This window comes from Arachis ipaensis, chromosome B01 (assembly GCF_000816755.2).
Source record: "Arachis ipaensis cultivar K30076 chromosome B01, Araip1.1, whole genome shotgun sequence".
Lineage (NCBI taxonomy): Eukaryota > Viridiplantae > Streptophyta > Magnoliopsida > Fabales > Fabaceae > Arachis > Arachis ipaensis.
In genome coordinates, this window is record NC_029785.2 from 134697939 (window position 1) to 134713489 (window position 15551).

The 15551-nt window shown below is 33.0% G+C and overlaps 2 protein-coding genes across 9 annotated transcripts; one reads left to right on the top strand and one right to left on the bottom strand.

The window, feature by feature from the left end:
• LOC107640956 (phosphatidylinositol-glycan biosynthesis class F protein) lies at positions 1011-6635 on the top strand. 8 transcript variants are annotated; one of them, XM_021106120.1, is made up of 11 exons: positions 1014-1289; positions 1635-1893; positions 2369-2707; positions 3718-4198; positions 4331-4396; positions 4669-4738; positions 5240-5294; positions 5476-5524; positions 5759-5826; positions 5971-6079; positions 6270-6635. In XM_021106120.1, the coding sequence occupies exons 4-11, from the start codon at positions 3992-3994 to the stop codon at positions 6381-6383; spliced, it is 738 nt and encodes a 245-aa protein (XP_020961779.1). In that variant the 5' UTR covers positions 1014-1289; positions 1635-1893; positions 2369-2707; positions 3718-3991; the 3' UTR covers positions 6384-6635. The 8 variants fall into 8 exon arrangements, with proteins under 8 accessions (XP_020961806.1, XP_020961789.1, XP_020961779.1 ...); XM_021106125.1 differs by having other exon boundaries at positions 1653-1893; XM_021106147.1 differs by having other exon boundaries at positions 1011-1893; positions 5759-5837; positions 6009-6079; positions 6270-6616.
• LOC107640945 lies at positions 6485-9999 on the bottom strand. Its single transcript, XM_016344453.2, has 7 exons — positions 8765-9999; positions 8384-8518; positions 8143-8291; positions 7845-8055; positions 7441-7678; positions 7191-7338; positions 6485-7083 (listed from the first exon to the last, which is right to left on the bottom strand). The coding sequence occupies exons 1-7, from the start codon at positions 9873-9875 to the stop codon at positions 6778-6780; spliced, it is 2298 nt and encodes a 765-aa protein (XP_016199939.1). The 5' UTR covers positions 9876-9999; the 3' UTR covers positions 6485-6777.

The following is a 15551-nucleotide window of genomic DNA, read 5'->3' on the forward strand; positions in this document are numbered from 1 at the left end:
CAATTAATAATAATAAAAAATTATTTTATTTTTTTCGTCAGAGGATGGTTATGTTTAATAGAGAAAAACATTGGAAATTGACCTGTGTTTTAGTTTTTTTAGGGACTAAAATGTTCATTTTAAAAATATTTAGGGACTAATTTGGGTAATTATTCTGTCGAAAAATGAACTAGAGACCGATTTGCCTGTCGAAGTAAAACTTTAAGAATTGATTTGCGTATTAATTTTGTTTGGGAACTAAAATGTCTACTTTTAAAATATTTGAAGACTGATTTAGATAATTACTCGAAATAATATGATTTGCGAGAGTAAAGTGAACATTAAAAGCCCAACTTAATTATATGGGCCAAGCCCAAGAAAAATCAATATTCCTTAACATAGTTATAAGAATCGGATCTTGACCAATATGTTGGCCTCGTAGAAACCACATCCCAAGTTCGAATCCCAACTATGGCTGGGTAGTGATGAAACTTTTAGTGTGTGAGTGTGTATGACAAAAAAAAAAAGAATCGGATCAAATCAGAAAGAATAGAATATAAAATCTGATTGAACTGTTCGGTTTGATGAAAATCAGAGAATCGGCGGTTTTTATGATCCGACCGGTTTGAAACTTGTTTTTTTTTTTAATTTTCTAAAAGGACTTCCTTTGGTTTTAAGAAAAAGGGGAAAGATTCTAAAAATCGGATCGGACCGTCTGGTTCAACCAGATTAATCGGAAATCGGTCATTTGACCGGTCCAATTAACGTTCAAACCTATTTAACAAAAAGTCGGTTAAAAAACAGGTCAAATTGGCGGTTAACCGGTGAACCGGCTGAACCGGCCGGATTTTATAAAAGCCCGATTCTCCTCCTTCGGCGGCAAAACACAGTCGTTTTGATGAAAGGAAAAAAATAAAATAAAATCCACCCCCAAACAGCACACCCTACGTCCCACCCCTCTCTCTTCTCTCTCACTCTCACATTCACCAAAATGAATTCCTAATTTCACCCAACTAACCCTATCAGAGCAAACACCGCCGCCAACGTCAGCTCCCAGCCATCGTCGTGAAACCCGTCTCTGTGATCGTCGTCGTCGGCAGTGACAGAGGGTGCCGTCGTCGTCATCCTCCTCGATCCTCTTCTCCTCTACGTCACGAGAACGGTTGCTCAATCCTCTTCAAGCGCGTCCTCTCCTCCGTGAATCTCTGCCCGGAGCCTCGCCGTGGAATCTCTGCTCGGTTCCTCGCCGTCGCAAACTGATCCTCTTCTGAGCTCACTGTCACCGTCGTTCCTCCCTCGCAGTGTCTCCAGTAAGCCGCTGCTTCTTTAGTTTCGATTTCTAAGATTCTGGCTTCTGAGTTTGATTTTTTGTACTAGATTTTGAGTTGGGATTGTGTTCTGAGTTGGGTTGTTGCTTAATGTGATTCTGAATTTAATTTGGATTGTTTCTCTTAGTTTTTCTGTTTCTGGATTTGGAGATTGAGTTGTCTGTATTCTAAGTTTTTGTTGTTGAAAAGCATTGAATTTGTTGAACCTAGTTAGGGTTTGGTTAGTTATAAGAGGCTTGTTGCACAATAAGAGATTTCATCAATGTGTTATTCAATTGAATTGTATAAGAGAATAATTAGCCTTGGCTTGACAATGTTGCCTGCAAGATCACTTCTTTGATGCAGCAATAGCCAGTAAAGTCCTAATCTTCACAAACTGAAGTTAAGGTTTCCTCCAAATCTATCCAATATTTATTCTTGAGCAAAGCCTGGAACAGGACGATAGGAATAATAGCCTACCTCAGGGTTGTTGTTTGGAATTGGATCATGGCTTGAGTCTGGAGAGGGAGAAGCGTTGGTTTACTGATCTCTTTCAGGTCCTGGCTGAGCTTCAACAAGATCTGGTGTTAGATGAAGTTTCTTTCTGGTATACACTAATTTTTAGCAGTTTGAGTGGAAATTCTGCCTCAGTTAGTTGTTTTTAAAGTCATCAATAAATTTAACTCAATCTGAATACTATCAATGGACTTTTCATCTTCAATTTTATTATATCTTAAATTTTTAATATACTAATGGATATATTATAGTAACATGTATTATTCCCCAATGGTCATAATCATAATAATATATTATTTAAAGAACAATATTTAAAATTGTGAAATTATGAACCTCTAATGTCTTTAATGTATCGAGTGTGTGTTTTTAAGAAAACTACCAATGTTTAATCTTGAGGTATAACACCAGTCTCATGTTGAAGTATAACTTTAAAATTATTTTCATATTAAAATTTTTTTACTTAAAAATTAATGAATTTAAATATGTAAAATTATATATTAAATTTTTAATAACTTTATTTAATATTTAATTAAATCGGTTGAACCCTGATTGAACCATTGAACCAGTGAACCAGTCGCCTCACCGGTTCATTGACCGATCCGGTTCTCGCAACCTTCAGACGAACGCCGAATAACCGGTACCCCATCCCCATTCCCCCCAATCCTAATTCCGTAAAGTTCCAAACGGCAGCACCCAGGGGCAAGTAACCTTCACGACCTCACCTCACCGCAACACCGCCGGCCGTGTCGTCTTCTTCGTGTCGCAGGACACGGTGCGGCTCCGACGACATCACCTGCACCGCGGCTCCTTTGTCTTCTTCGTCGCTTCTCGTTTCTCCGCGGCTCCTTGCTCCGCTTCGTCGTCGCGTTCTCTCCGTCGTCTGCGTCCTCTGCTCTCTCGGACAGGTTGGTGGTCTCCTCATATTCCTAACTGATTTATCTTCTTCTAATGCAGTGGCAATATGTTAAATTTGAGCATGAATCTGTTTGGTTGTGGTCTCTTAATTTCTTGAATTTTTTGAATTTGTTGAATTTTTTAGTATGAATTAATTTCCTGAATTCTGAATTTGTTGAGTATGAATCTGGTTGTTGAATTTCTTGGATTTATTGAGTTTGTTGAATTTTTTAGTATGAATCTGTTTAGGATAATTTCTTGAATTTGTTGAGTATAAATCTGTTTATTGAATTTCTTGAATTTGTTGAATTTTTTAGTATGAATTAATTTCTTGAATTTCTGAATTTATTGATTATGAATCTGTTGGTTGAATTTTTTGAATTTGTTAAATTTTTTAGTATGAATCTGTTTAGGATAATTTCTTGAATTTGTTGAGTATGAATCTGTTTGTTGAGTATGAATCTATTTAGGATAATTTCTTGAATCTGTTTATTTACGTGGACTACAACGAAATACATGTCACTTTGAAACAGGGAGATAGGAACAAGCTAGATAAGCTATTTTCTCTCCTGTTTCTTATATCAATCCAACAATCATGATATGACCCAAGAAATTTATATAAAAGCTCGAGTAAAGTTTTAAGAAGTATTTATGAGTTGGGATTCGCTAATGAGAAAAAGAAAATGGAAAGACCTAAAGTGTGTAGACTATACCATATCTTTTTCTTTGTATTTACTGTGTGTCACTTCCCTATTGTCAGAGGATAAAATGATAAATGCATAATGAATATAGAAGAAAAGAATCGTGATGTGCAAGTGTTTTCAGTATATTAATATGAGAAAAATGTAAATGTAACCCCCTGGGGGGACAATTTATAGTTGTTTATAGAAACATTCTGTTTTTGGTCAATTGAAAATATAGATTTATTTATTTATTTATTTATTTGGTTTAGAATCGGGGTATAATCTAGATTTAGTTAACCTTAATTATCATTGACCAAGATGTACTTGTATAATGCTAGATCAATTGATTTGGAAGATGATCTGGATGATGATGGAGCTAATAATTATGTGGAAAATGCAAATCAAAATGAAACCAATCAGGATGTAGCTTCACATTTGTCAGATGAAGAACAATTCCCCGACTTTGAAATCACTCCTTGGATATAGTTCATGGATTGTTATTCTTATTGTGTCTAATTAAGATACTATTGTAGTAGTACTAACTAATTTCATGTCTATCTTTAACACTACAGCTTTGATCCATTGGATCCCGGAGTCGCAGTGTTCTCCTCCATGGATCGCCGGAAAAAGAGAGAGAAAACGACGGTAACTAAACCCTCAACGGTAGATGCTCCCTCGCCACCGAAAATCTCACCTTCAGAGGCATTCCTCGTCACACTTTCTACTGTTTTTGGGTTGGGTTTAGCGTTCTATGTTGCTAATAGTGGCTTCTCAATAGACCTTGTCACTGATCCTTCTCGCACTATCTTCTTCATCTGGGTACCTTCTATTCCTCCCTAGTTAATCACTTTTCATTGTTTTTGTAATGCTCCGTTTATTCCATTTTTTGGAAGGAAAAAAAACCCTTTCTTATTGCCTTATTCTGCATCGTTTTTCTTTTTTAAATCCCAGATTGTGGAGCTTCCAATTGTGATCCTTCTCTACAGTCGCTATCGACAGAATCCCCGGCAATGCATGGTAGCTTACATTTTCTTCAAAATTTTCCCCCTTATATGATGGTCTGAACTTAGTCGGAAGCACATAAGGAAAAAAGAAAAAGGAAAAAAAATGGAAAAAAAGCCTTTATCTTCATCTGATAGTGATAACAATCTAGTAGGAAATTCATGTTCATTGGACTTCAAAATTTTTTTTCCCTTATATTTTATATATATGTATGTTGTTTAATTTATCAATAATACAGCAATTTCGAACACATGCGGGTTCCTCGTCTGGAGGATCTAATTTCTTAGTGTTTGGTTTTCGTGTGTCATGTGCAGTACCTGCGAGCCGTTGGACGTGGCTTGCTAGCAGTTCCAATAGGTTAGTTGAAACTTATGCTTCCTCTTTTGTCCTTGTTCTTGATTAATTTGGATGTCACTGCTTTTTGTGTTTGTACTATCCTTTTTGAGTTTTTCTTCACAGCCACTGCACTGCTGGCCTGTTTCAATAACCTGAAATAGTTTTCTTTTGGGAAGTCAATGTATTATAGATTGAGCCATAAAAGTGTTTTCTGGCATTAGAGTAGTTAAATCAAGGTCATAGGTTCAAGCCGTGTAAAGGCCACCGATGTGATTATCAGGTTAGGCTGCATATATTACAATCTTTGGATGCGGCCATTCTCCGGATTCTGCATTAATGCGGGATACCTCTGAACCGGACTGCTTTTCTTTAGAGTAGTTAAAATTAAACAAAGTTATTAACAATCCTTTTCTCATTTTTATTTCACCTTTGTATTTTCCTCATCCCTATTTGTGTTGTGCTCTTTCTTGGCCGACTCATTTTAAATTTTTTAAGCTAACTGATTCACTGTTTTTATTACAGGGGCGCTACTAAATTGTTTAGGAGCTATTGCTTTGGGGGCACCTGTCACCTTTCAGTATGTGAAATAAGTGGTATATACAGTTTTTTGTTTTATGTTATTTCAGTCTGCATAAGACTGCAATGCTATCGCTGTTGAGGAGGAAATAAGAGGTTAAAAGTATGTATGTATATTCTAATTGAAGCAAAATGTGTGGTATTTTATATAATTCTAACTTCCGCAAGTCTCTGTAACTCAGGTTTCTCCCAAAGACTGTAAATTGGTCTCTTATGATGTCATTGTTCACAGTGAGTGTCTATTTTATTACCATTTGCTTATTTTACATCTTCTTGAAGACTACACTATTGTTGTTTTAAATTTGACTTGTGTGGTGTAATGTATTTTTGTCCATTGATTTTGCGGGGATACTTTGCATTCTTGAAAACATTTTTCAGATGTATGATTACCAGATTTCTTTTAGGCCTGTGGCTCGTGATTGTTTATAAATTAAGTGTATAAACTCACATTTTGTACTATAACAGACAGTTCCAGCATCATGTGTTCTTGGTTCATCATGGGCTCATTGGAAGCGGATCTTTGCACAAACACAGTATGATTCATGTATTTTTTGTTTCCTTACCATGTTTCTTCATTAAAAAAAAAAAGAAAAAAAACATTCTTACCATGCTGCACAAACACAGACATCCTTGTATTTTCCTTACATTTCCCCCCCTCTCCTTGTATTCACATTTAGGCCAAATGGATCTGTAGAGTATTTGATTTGTTTGCCAGCTCATGGAGCAGTTATTGGGGGCTGGTTTGGGGCTTGGCCAATGCCACTTGACTGGGAGAGGCCATGGCAGGTAATCTCCTTTTTATAAACTCTTCTCCCATCTCAACTCACAAGTTACTTACCACTGGTCATGTGTCTATAATTTCTTCTATTCCCATGAAGAGAGTTCACTTTAGATGTAACATTACTCTTATACTAACTAAAACTATTTTTAATCTGTTTGGCCATCATGATCTTAATAATGTTCCATTATTTGTTAGGAATGGCCTATTTGTGTGAGCTATGGAGCAATAGGTGGGTACATGGTGGGATTGGTAGCATCATGTGTCTTTGTTCTTGCTTGTGCTAGATCGCAGCATGTCAAACAAACATGAAGTCCCGATTGGCCACAGGAAATTTTGATTCATCTTCTCATTTTTCCTTGTGAATGAAAAATGGAAAAATTAACTAGTATTGGTTCAAATGCAAGTTAAGCGCAAGGAAAAAATGTTTGTCCCCTAACATTTTAGTTTTTTTTTTGGTTGAATTTAATGTATTTTTCTAATTGAAATCATGTACACATGTGGACAATTTCTTGTGCAAGTTTGTTCTTGGATATTTGGTTAAATCTTAATTCAGAATTTTTGTGAAACTTCTAATATTAGTCCAATCAATCAACAAAATGAGAATTGTAAGCAAAGCTTTGCATGAACATTACTGACATTGTACAAGAATGAAAATAAAAAATAAAAAAATAAAAAATTACTCGTCCAAAAGTTTTTTCCAGCACTATCTTGCTACAATCTGAGACATTGTTGCTTCGTTAACCGAATAATGTTCTTGCTTCATAACAAATTCACCGTGCTCCTGCATGTCTTTTTCTCTTGAAAACGCTGGCTTCTTTGGTGTAGCAAGAACAGTTTCACTTCTTAACATAGAAGAAATTTCCAACACAGAAGGCCTGTCATTGGCATCTTCTTGCACACATAATAGACCTATTTGTATGCACCTCAATATTTTGCAGCCTGAAGCTGTGTCATCAAGAAAAGGATCCGCAAACTCCATGCCTCTTCCTTCTTTCCACAATTCATAAGCCTGAAGAAACCAATTCCTCATTAGTCACAACCATGGACTTCTTCATTAAAATCAAACGAAACTATATAAAACATTAATCACATGCTATAGATAGTATCTTTACTTACATATTCCATCAAGGTTAAGTTTTCGTGCTCGCCATAATATCTTGTTACTTTGCCACCTATAATCTGCAGAAGTAGAACTCCAAAGCTATACACATCGGATTTTACTGAATACAAGCCTTTTTTAAGGTATTCAGGAGAGACATAACCACTGCATTAGAGAAAGAAAAGCAATATGATGCATTAGAAAGCTAGATGGAAAGAAAAAATCTTCTAGAGGAAATGTTTTAATTAGGTCCAATAAAAAGCTTACTATGTTCCAACAATCTTAGCCGTGTTTGCTTCTTGCTCATCTTTTGAGAATATTCTTGCCATACCAAAATCTGAAATCTTTGGTTTCATCTCACCATCTAACAGAATGTTGCTAGCTTTTATATCTCTATGAATTATTGTTAATCTCGAATATTCTTGTAGATAAAGTAGTCCCTGAGTAACACCCTCAATAATAGCTACACGCTTGCTCCAATCCAGAAGAAGCCGCCTGATAGGGTCTGATATAGAAGCAATTCATGGATCAAAATACTGGTTAATTGTCTTGTCCATAATTTATCCTTTGATCATAGATCATATATGTGAGCATCTACTATAACATCAAAACTTCAAACAATATGTTACATATTCACTCATTTAGTGTTTAGACAAGTGAAGATTACTGACCAAATAGATAGTAGTCAAGGCTTTTGTTTGGCATGTACTCATACACCAGCATCTGTTCTTCTCTATCAATGTAGAATCCCAACAACTGAACAAGATTCACATGCTGTAGTCTTGCAGTGAGTGTTACCTCATTCTTGAATTCTTCAAACCCTTGTGTTGAAGTCTTTGATAACTTCTTCACTGCTATTTCCCTGCCATCTGGTAATATTCCCTGTAGAAATCAAATAGGCACTGTACTTAATATCAGTAATTAGATATCATTATCTTAGGATTAATGTGCTGTAGTTAGATTCTGTACCTTGTAAACAGGACCATAGCCACCCTGACCAAGCTTGTTTTCAATCGAAAATCTATCAGTGGCTAACTCAATATCACATAAGCTAAAGACTTGCACATCAGGAACACAATCAGGAAAATGTCCTGCATCTCTAGCCGCAATTATGATTCCTAAGTAACAAATGAATAAACAAAATTCAGTGTCTTAGTTTCAACCAAGAGCACCACCAATGTTGAGTAATCTCAGGTCAACAAGAACTTACCCTTTGGTTTTACTAGTCTCCTTCTTATGTAGTAAATTATGAAACCCAACAGAATAATACATACAACACTTGTCAAAGTGATCACCACCGGTAACCGCCAATTATGGTGTTCTCCGCCGCCAACCACCTGTTGAGCTGAGAAAAAATAATATCCATAATAATAAGTAACGAGGAATACTAGAAGGTCATCGGAATTTATTGTTTTAGGCCGTTAAGTTAGTTAGATATATTGTTACTCGATTAAAGGAATTAGGTTGATGGCTAAAAATGACGGTAAAAAACAGTAAATTTTGATCATGGAATAGCATTTCTCACAAGTAATTATGCAGAAAAAAGAAAGGGATCAAATTAGTTATTAATTTTCAGTGTTGGTTTCTTTACCTGCAGCACTAGAAAGTTGCCATTTGTCATCATCATAGGGAACTTGCCATACAACATAACCACCTAGTTTCTTTTCTTTAGCATAAGACACCTTGGTTTTAACAGCATCGGCATCATCAAATCCTATCCAATTTGACCCAATTGAAAAATAATTGACCACGTAAGTAGCATTATACAACACAGTTGCTTCATATCTTTGAACATAATCCTTGATTTCCTTGTAGGTCATGTCTCCTCCTTTTGTGATTGCTGGACCTGTTGCTGCTGCACCTATTCCATTCTCCCTTTGGTTCCTAAGCTTCCATGCATATCCATAGAATGGTAACGACAAAACCAACTTACTAGCAGATACCCCACTATCTATCCATCGCTTGATTCCGGTGTCTGTGTTGACATCACTAGAAGGATCATACAAGGCTGAATGAGCTCCAGTAAAATTTGTTGATTGAGGTGTGTAGTAATCATAATCCAAAACATTTACCCAATTCAAGTTATCACTAATAGACTCCACAGGGTAAGAACCAAAATCAGAACCTGGTTGATATGGAACAGCCGCAGTTAAAATAAGTTCTTGATTATTATTGTTGGTGGAGTTTATTGCCTCAGATTTTGCAGCTTCTCTCCACTCTTGAAAGAGCAGTCCCATGTTTTTCAAGTCATTGGTAGTGTTAGCAGAAACCCATGAAAGATCAAGGCCTTGGAAGCCATAGGTTCTAGCGAGTGTTATTGAAGAGTGAATGAATGATTTTCTTGAAGAAGCATTGCTTACCATGGAAGATAAGACAGTGTAGTCAGCAGTACCACCACCGATGGAAAGAAGTGTAGAGAGAGATGGATTGGTGTGCTTGAGAGTGGCTGTGAAAGAAGGAAATGATGCTGCAGCATCGGAAGGGATGGAAAGTTCATAGGTTGAAGCGTTGACATCAGCAAAAGCGCATAGGAGGTGAGTGTAGAGAGAAGTTTCTATGTTAGAAACGGGAAATTCAGAACCGTAAAACCAGTAACCAGCTTTTATCCAACAGTGTGCTTGGTAGAAGAGAATCTGGAAGTGGAAGATGAGAAAGAGGAAGAGGAAGATGGGAGTTTTTGTGGTACAAGAACACCGCAGCATTTTGACTTAATTATCGTTGGTACTAAGAGAACAGAGAATAGAGATGAGAAATAAAGGTATATGCATGGTTATTAGTTATTACTTCATTTTTATTATTATTATTATTACCTTTTAATTTTTTGTTATTCAAGGATAATCGTTTTTTAATTTCAATATGGAGGCAAAGGTTGGGTTGGACATGGTTATGGAGAAGAGAGGTGCTTGACCTGTGTGTGGTATCAGAACACCACAAATCGGACCATGCGAGTTCTTCATAATTTGTCGGACGGTCCGAGTTGTAGCTAAAAATACGGATTCATACAAAAATTCGTATATATATACAAAACGCACAATCCGATTTGCATGCTGTGAAATTCAAATTTTCGCCCCTTCCAAATCGGACCCTCCGATTTATTAAGCAATTTTTGCTAACACAGAACTCGCAGGGTCTGAGTTCTAACTGTCCCACAATTTTGTCTAACACGCCCTATTTCCATATCCAGACACATCACATTCATGGGTTTCATAACGAAAAAATTGAGCCGAGGATAATTGGCGGTGTGGGAATGTTGAATTTATTTGATCTGATTTTATTGTTAATTATTTCTTTGGAATAAACCAAAAAGGATTCAAATGTGACAACAATACATAATAATATGATGACCGGGTCTATCTCCTTATTCTTTTGTATTTGAAGTGGTTAGTTAAAATGTTCAATAATGTATATACTTTTTCATATACTATATAGTATCTCGTATTATGTATGTATTTATTTTATTTATAATTATTCATATAAAATTGGTTGAAGTAATTTGTATATAAAGAAAATATAAATATTCAGCTTGCCACTCTAGTACTCGATCACTCTATCTCTGAGGTTCTCTTAACAAGAGAGAAGCTCCATACAGTAGCAGTTGACATCCGTGGTACGTGCTTAACAGCCATAAACAAGTTAAGTTAAAATAAACAAATTTAGATTTCAAGATCTTTTCTCTCTATTATTATTTAGTATTTTTTTGTTGGTGTCGTATTATTATTTAGTATGATACGAAATGCATAATTTTCTTTGGTTATTTAGTAGGAAAAGTAATATATTCAACAATAGGCGAGGAAGTCGCGTCAACGTAGGACCTAGGAGGCTCCAAACTTAATTGCACCCATGGATTATACTAGCAGAAGATTCGTCCAATGCACGGGTTGAAAAATTGGCCCAAAATACATAAGTAGTCTAATGTGTTGAATTATTAATTAAATGTAATAAATTTTTTTATTCTATCACAACTCAAAATATATAAGTATCCTTTTTTAATTTCTCACAGTTTGCATAAATATTTATGTTTTTTGAAACATTCATTTTGATTAGCACTTTTTAAAATTGACTATACATGTCTTGTTTCAAAGTATATTGTATCTTGTTCAACTTCATAAATTATGCGAATACAACTTAAAAATATAAACAATATAATTCAGAAGGTAAACATGAATAAGAACCATAACCAATATAATTTATGTATATTAAATTTTTTTTTGATTTATCGTGTTAAGATAATTTATTTTACAAAAATATAAGTCGTCATTTTTGAATGCTAATAGAGGTCTATTAAAAAGAGAGAGCCAAATGCATAAAAAGACAAAAAATTTAAGGATTTAAAAAAATATTACTTTGACCTTTTATTCTGTTTAAATACTAATTGAAGAAAGAGAAAAAAAAAATGAATATTTAAAATATCTCATCAAACTTGTTATTTTCTAAGATCAAAGAAAGAAGAAGAATGATAAGTGTAAAACTTCTTTGTCCAACTTCAACTCGTTCCTACAAATCTCTCAACCATTACCTTTTAATCAAAATCATGAGAATGGGTTAAAAAATTTTAATGAATTGTTATTTAAAAAAGGCACACAGGTGAATTTGAAACTCAATTTGGTTGTAACAAAAAAAAAGACAAACAGAAATTACGAAAATAAAAAATAGTAAAATAACAGGTAACAACTTTTCAAGATACAAAATAAGGACGACAGCAGTTAGAATTGAAACATTAAATTTTATAGATTTTCTCACTTTTTACAACAAAAATATTTTATTATTCCAAAGACATAAAATTATATCTTTTAAAAATCAAAGAAATAGAAAGGTCAAAATTAAGAAATATGGCATGAGTAATCCAAAGATTAAAAACAACAATTAATAGTACCTCACTGTAATACAAATATACAAACATATTATATAAATACAAACTTAGTTGTTGTAGAATACATTGTGTGCTTCAAAATGTGAAAATACGTCTCAAACAAAGAAGAGAGTGTTTCAGATTGCATTTGTCTCCTCTCCGTAACATTTGGGACAAACGATGCAGCCTTGTACCCAGCTTCAACCTATAGAAAGCATCAATTTAATGTTATCTCAAAAATAACCAGAACAATCATAATATGTAATTTATCATTTATATATAAAAATTACCTCCTTCTTTGCCTTAGAGATCAATTCATGCTTACTTCTCTTTCTGTCATTATCTGGCAACTGATTTGATGTTTTCATGTTTTTTCTCCTTATTTTTCTTATTTTTAAATTTTTGATCCTCGTCGTTTTTCTCAGACTTTCCAAGATCTTTTTAAGATTGCCAATAAACATAGTGCCATTAAACATCACTGCGAACTTGGGTATAACTTTTAAGATTTTCAATTCAGAAGCTATGGTAATGTGATCACTATCCTATTTCTATGTGCAGAATGAAAGGTAGAAAAAATATTAAAAGACAAGGTATACATTCCAAATCACAATATGCAAGATCAGGACAATCAATTAAGTATATTGTGTGCCTTTTAAGTAAATGGGTATATTTTTTTCAACTATAACTTGCAATCTAGTACCTATTATATGGTGCCTTTTAAATTGTAAATGGGTATATTTTTTCCAACTATAACTTACAATCCAATTCTACTTATATACCCTTAGAGAGAAGTTCTTTGAAATTATAAATCATAGTCTTTCGAACAGTAGTTTGTATTTTGCATCCCTACCAATCAACACAAATTACAACAAATATTTGATAAATGACAAATGGAATAAAGAGAAAAATAAATTTAAATGAAATAAAATTTGAGACATCGATATAAAAAAAGTAAGGAGAAACACATCTAAATACAAAAAAAAATCCAAAAAAATTTAATAGATTTAGACCACTATAACTCACAGATTCATCAACCAAAATTATCTCCATAAAATTTGGGAGAAGCTGACCAGTAAAAATAGGAACAGTCCAAAGCCTAATCACCCTAACTTTGAAGTTCCATGCTTCTTTTTCAGGATTAATCTTATTAACCATATTCACGACAGTTCTCATCTTAAAATGTAATTAAAGGAGTGAAAGAGAAAACAGATTTCAGTCAATAAAACAGCAACTAAAACACATACAATAGCAACATGAATGTGAGAAAAATGTGACATGATCAAGAAATTTTGCCTTTATTTATAAACACACATCAATTGAGTAATTTGAATTTTGAAATATATAGAATCCTTATTTTTGGAGAAAAAAAAACAAGATAGAGATTTGAAAGATATTGATTGACCTTAGATATCAATCAAAAGATATTTGCGGACTCCACTAAATAATCCTATATATAGGCCCTAAGCTAACAACAATTGATACACAAATAAGGTATATAATAAATAGTAAGCTATATTATATTAATCTTAAGTTATCATCTATATAAATTATGAGCTAACAGCAAGAGAGAGGATGAGAGAGAAGAAAAAGATAACAAAAAGAACATGAAGCAACACTTAGAGAAAAGGGAGAACCAAAATAAAAAAAAAAAAACTTATGCATAGATCCAAGAGTGGTAGACTTAGATGAGGACATCTTCTAGTATAGACATCATTATTTTATTAGGCTTTCTTTCTATATTATTAGATTTTCAATCAAAATAATATCATATTCCCAATGAAGATATACACAAACTAATTATCTATGTAGTTAAATACCAAAAAACAAAGTACCCCATCAATAAAATTCAAAAATTGTGCTCAAAAGAAAAAAAATACAATCATAGAATGAAGATATAAACAAAAAAGAGTAACAAATAGGGATAAATTTCTTACTAATTTTATTTACGAAAATATGACAACAGAATCAAATACTCAAACTTCTCAAAAAAAGAATCAACATAAGCTTGATAGTTAAATAGACCAACTACTCAGGCCACTCTCCAGACAGCTCCAAGATTACGAATCTCATTAGCTCCATCAATTCATAAGCTTAAAGCTACTTGAAGAGTGGTCTGACCAACCCAAGGGACAGATCAATCCAATAATCCCAACCTCGAAAACTTCAAAAAAATCATGTGACTAATATAAGAAGTTGTAGTATTTGATTCTCATAACACAATGTTCATTACTAAAGAAACAAAAGAAACAAAGACAACAAAAAAGAATGAAAAAAAAAGTTTGAATTAATCTTCTAACAACCATAACAAAATCTCCAGCCAAAAGTATTTATAGATTAAAAATTAAATAAATAAGGAGTATTTCTAAAATTAAAAACCAAGCAAATAAAAACTTAAAAATGAGCAGATGAAACAAAGAACAAAATGTAAAATAGTAACAAAATACACAACGACTCTACATAAAACAACTTAAGAAAGCTAGCATCTAAAATTGAACAAAAAAAATGTGTCACTGATCAACATTTTTCAAAATTTTCCAATAGCACTTTATAGAACAGTATTCTAATTATTTTTCACAATCTAATTATTATACAAACAAAATCTAGTTACCAATAACACACAAGAAAAAAACTAAAAACAAAAAAAGTACAAAGATATATTTGGCTCTCAATTCTTTTGTGTGGGACAATTAAAAAAAATGGATATATAAACTCAAGTACAATTCAAACACCGTAGGATAACCAAAAAAAAAAAAAAGATAAACACTTACTCATCTTATTTCAAAAGAATGACGAACAAAACCGAGAAATAAAATTAGTAGGTGCTTATCTTTTTTGTTATAAATCACATTTTTGTAAATAAAATTAATAAAATTGTACCCCAAATTTCATAAAAACAAATAACTAAATCCAAATAACATCGATATACAATTCAATTGGTGTAATAATACAAATCAACCTAATCTTGTTACTAATTTTATTTTAGAAAAGAAAAAAATAAAATATGTATTTCTAAAGTAAATAACCAAGAAGATAAAAACCAGCACAACAGTAAAACAAAGAAAAAAAAAATAAAGAATTACATCAAATCACAAACCAAAAATATGATTTTCTAATAAAGTCAACATCATCATCTATAAAGTATAAAATATTTTTTAACAAAAATCAACACTAACCAAAATAAAAAGACACACATATCACTATCTTCTAAATATATTACCAATACTCAAGGAATGAAGAAACAATTCAATCAATTGTAACCAAAATTACAAAAAAAAATAAATAAATAACTAAGTTTAAAACAAAATCTAATTACAAAAAACACACAAGAAAAAAAAACTAAAAAACAAAAAAGGTAGATAGATAAATTTGACTTCAATTCCATTGTGTGGAATAATTGAAAAAAATAGACATATGAAAAATTGAAGTACAATTCAAGCTCTGTAGGATAATTAAAAAATAAATAAATACTTACTCATCTTATTTTAAAAGAATGTTAAATAAAACCAAAAAAAAAAAAAATTAGAAATTG

Excerpts from the sequence above, each read along its gene's own strand:
- LOC107640945 (XM_016344453.2), bottom strand. The coding sequence starts at position 9,875 with ATGCTGCGGTGTTCTTGTACCACAAAAACTCCCATCTTCCTCTTCCTC. Across the intron at positions 8,292-8,383 it reads GAGACTAGTAAAACCAAAGG|GAATCATAATTGCGGCTAGA; the intron begins GTAAGTTCTTGT and ends TTTGTTACTTAG. Across the intron at positions 8,056-8,142 it reads GCTATGGTCCTGTTTACAAG|GGAATATTACCAGATGGCAG; the intron begins GTACAGAATCTA and ends TGATTTCTACAG.
- LOC107640956 (XM_021106130.1), top strand. The coding sequence starts at position 3,992 with ATGGATCGCCGGAAAAAGAGAGAGAAAACGACGGTAACTAAACCCTCA. Across the intron at positions 4,199-4,330 it reads GCACTATCTTCTTCATCTGG|ATTGTGGAGCTTCCAATTGT; the intron begins GTACCTTCTATT and ends TTTAAATCCCAG. Across the intron at positions 6,080-6,269 it reads ACTGGGAGAGGCCATGGCAG|GAATGGCCTATTTGTGTGAG; the intron begins GTAATCTCCTTT and ends ATTATTTGTTAG.